The sequence below is a fragment of the Penaeus chinensis genome, chromosome 19 (genome assembly GCF_019202785.1).
Source record: "Penaeus chinensis breed Huanghai No. 1 chromosome 19, ASM1920278v2, whole genome shotgun sequence".
Classification (NCBI taxonomy): domain Eukaryota; kingdom Metazoa; phylum Arthropoda; class Malacostraca; order Decapoda; family Penaeidae; genus Penaeus; species Penaeus chinensis.
The window spans coordinates 31,484,752-31,488,004 of record NC_061837.1 but is presented as its reverse complement, the minus strand read 5'-3'; the positions used below and the strand labels follow the sequence as shown (position 1 = coordinate 31,488,004).

The 3,253-nt window shown below is 36.2% G+C and overlaps 1 protein-coding gene across 1 annotated transcript in view; it reads left to right on the top strand.

Moving 5' to 3' along the window:
* LOC125035360 overlaps positions 1-2,551 on the top strand; it is a 42,546-nt gene extending 39,995 nt beyond the window's left edge. Inside the window, exon 7 of the mRNA XM_047627697.1 lies at positions 1,676-2,551. Within this exon, the coding sequence (XP_047483653.1) occupies positions 1,676-1,879 (204 nt within the window). The 3' untranslated portion in view covers positions 1,880-2,551. The remainder of the gene's footprint in view (positions 1-1,675) is intronic.
* Positions 2,552-3,253: the final 702 nt, after the last annotated feature.

Genomic DNA, 3,253 nt, shown 5'->3' with positions numbered 1-3,253 from the left:
CACTGGAAATTAATCATCTTCGTCACTGTTAAGTCACACTTACGTAGAGCTGAGATCTCTTAAAAGTGATTCATTAATTCCTTACTTTCTAGACTAACTTAATATATCCTTACACTTACAATTAAAATCTATATGTATTCAATTATATAATTCTTAAAACTTGAAAATCAAATCTATAATTATTTCATTATATAATTCTTACTTCCAAAATTAACTTAATCAAATAGAATTCTTGGTCCATTATATAGCCACACATAAATCAAGAAATAATCCCTAATACTACTTATTCCACATAATCCATAGCCCATTCCCGGCCACTATGTACCCTCAAGATAAGGCACTAAATCACTTCAACCGGGCTTACCAAGATGTGCCACAAAAATGACATGGCTACTGGATCCTACTCCAAAATCTTGTCCACCGTTATCTGTCACTAAGCGTCTTTTATGCCCGATATGGGAGCCCATCCGGCCACACCCTTAACAGTTATTTTGAATATAATATAATATATTTTCTCTAATTTGAAAGATACCTGCGTAAGGACTTTCCTGTGTCCCAGAAAATTTTCAAAACTGTATTTATCACTTTAAACTTTTTTACCTGAATTATTCTCTTGTTCCAAGACTGGCGTATTGTGATATGTATTGCGATCACTTAGAACTACTCGTTGTTTTCACACTCGTGACTTCTTTTTTGCTTCTGTTGGTCAGTCATGTGACGTCACTTTGTCGCGAGATTTTTTAACATTTTGACGTCATGGTGCGCCTCTATTCTTTTTAGCTGCGTCTTGTCCTGTTGAACACATTTTTTTGTGTGGAGTCCGCTCGAGCCCTCACAATGTTATTCTATTTTTGATGTCTCGTCCCGGCTTGTCTGTTTCACCCTTTTTTGTAGCATCCGCTTCGCCCTCGTGTTGTTCACGTGATAATGCCTTCGTGTGTCTTTTGTGTGTGTGTGTGTGTGTGTGTGTGTGTGTGTGTAAGTGTATATATATTTATGTATATATAAATGATAAATGGTAAAACACTCTTCCGTGTTGATACTATGATAGAAAAACCCACAATGCAAAAATAGATTTATTGAAAATGAGACTACAGTTTCGAAATCCACCTGGAATTCATCCTCAAGTCTGAAGATGGAATCCAGGTGGATTTCGAAACTGTAGTCTCATTTTCAATAAGTCTAGTTTTTGCAATGTGGATTTTTTTTATCATTGTATGTATACATATAGATATTTCTATATACATATATGTATATGTATATATATATATATTTATATATATATATATACAGAGAGAGAGAGAGATTGATAGATAGATATGAATATAGATGTGCTTGTATATATATATGTATGTATGTATGTATATATATATATATTTAAACACACACACACACACACACACACACACACACACACACACACACACACACACACACACATTACCACACTCACATCATTATTATTTTTTTTTTGTATTTTGTCCACAGATTTATATTTACACAATGTGGATTTAATTAGCGGATCGTAATATGTTAAATATTAGAAGAGTCACCTGACAAATTTCATCTTAAAACTCTCCCTTGAAGTTTCTAATTGTGTTTGTTTTTTATGTAATAACTATGTTTCATTCCAATTACATATTTTATTCTATATATTATTATATAATTGACACAGGTAATGAGTGGAGTGGATCATCTTGGAATTGTCCGTTACTTGCCGCAGCCTCCAGTCTCTAGTGCTGTTTATGCTACACCGACAAGGTATATTTGTCATAATACGGAGCCGCCTTCATCATCACCGCTTCTTGAGTCACAAATACGCACTCGTAGCAATACAGACTGTGGCGTTGAAGCATTTAGACATGAAAGCAGTGTTTAGTTTTAAGGTTCCTAAAACACCAATAAAATGGATGGGTGATTACACAAGAATATACCTTATAAGGAATATGATTTAAAATATGTAAAAAAGAAAGAAAAAAGGAACAACAAAAGCATAATTCAGAAACATTGTTCTTACACCCTCTTGTGTCACAAAATTAGCTCATTTTATGATTATATGTGCCAATCTACTCTAAATGCGTTTTATATACATACATGTCGGTTAATTTGTGAAAGGAATTAAATGTCAGATATCCTAATGTGTATATGGAATTAGGTGTTTCTACGTATTATTGTGTATATTTTTAGCAAATATGATGTTAATTTTCGTTTCAGTTTATATGACTGCAATGAATGAGAGAGAAATGTTAAGGATTATCGGAGTACTGAGAATATTTAAAATAGTATCTCCCTTTTTTGCCTTTTCCATTTTCTTTTTCTTTTCATGCTTGAGTATTATAAGATTTACTACAATAGCGTTGCTCAAAGTTGTATACATTACTGAAATAAGGCTACTGATGGGAAAAGCACTTTATATCAATTACCTGGCTTTAGCTTTATTTACTGTCATTTTTTAATGCTCCTCAAGGTCATAAAAGCAGGAAATTGGTATCACACACACAGACACACACACAGACACACACTCACACACACACACACACACACACACACACACACACACACACACACACACACACACACACACACACACACACATGAGAGAGAGAGAGAGAGTATAAGTGTGTGTGTGTGTGTGTGTGTGCGTGCGTGCATGGGTGCGTGCGCGTGTGTGTGAGTGAGTGAGTGACTGCGAGTGTGTGTGTGTGAGTGAGTGAGTGCGAGTGAGTGTGTGTGAGTGTTTGTGTGTGTGTGTGTGTATTTGTGTGTGTATTTATATATATACACACTCACTCACACACACTCGCACTCATTCACTCACACCCACGCATGCACTCACGCACGCACACACACACACATGCGTGCATGCGTGCGTGCGTGCTTGCGTGGGTGTGAGTGAATGAGTGCGAGTGTGTGTGTGAGTGAGTGAGTGCGAGTGTGTGTGACTGTGTGTGTGTGTGTGTGTGTGCGTATGTGTGTGCGTGCGTGCTTACGTGCGTGCGTGCGTGCGAGTGTGTGTGAGTGTTTGTGTATGTGTGTGTGTGTGTGTGTGTGTGTGTGTTTGTGTGTGTGTGTGTTTGTGTGTGTGTGTGTATGTGTGTGTGTGTGTGTGTATGTGTGTGTGTGTGTGTGACCATTTATAGTGTAAATAGCATTGATATAACATTACATTTTTGTGTAAATTATGTCCCTTTATTTTATGCCACATCTCTCTGTGGTTGGTTATTAACCTTACTATCAGTGAAATAATAAATAT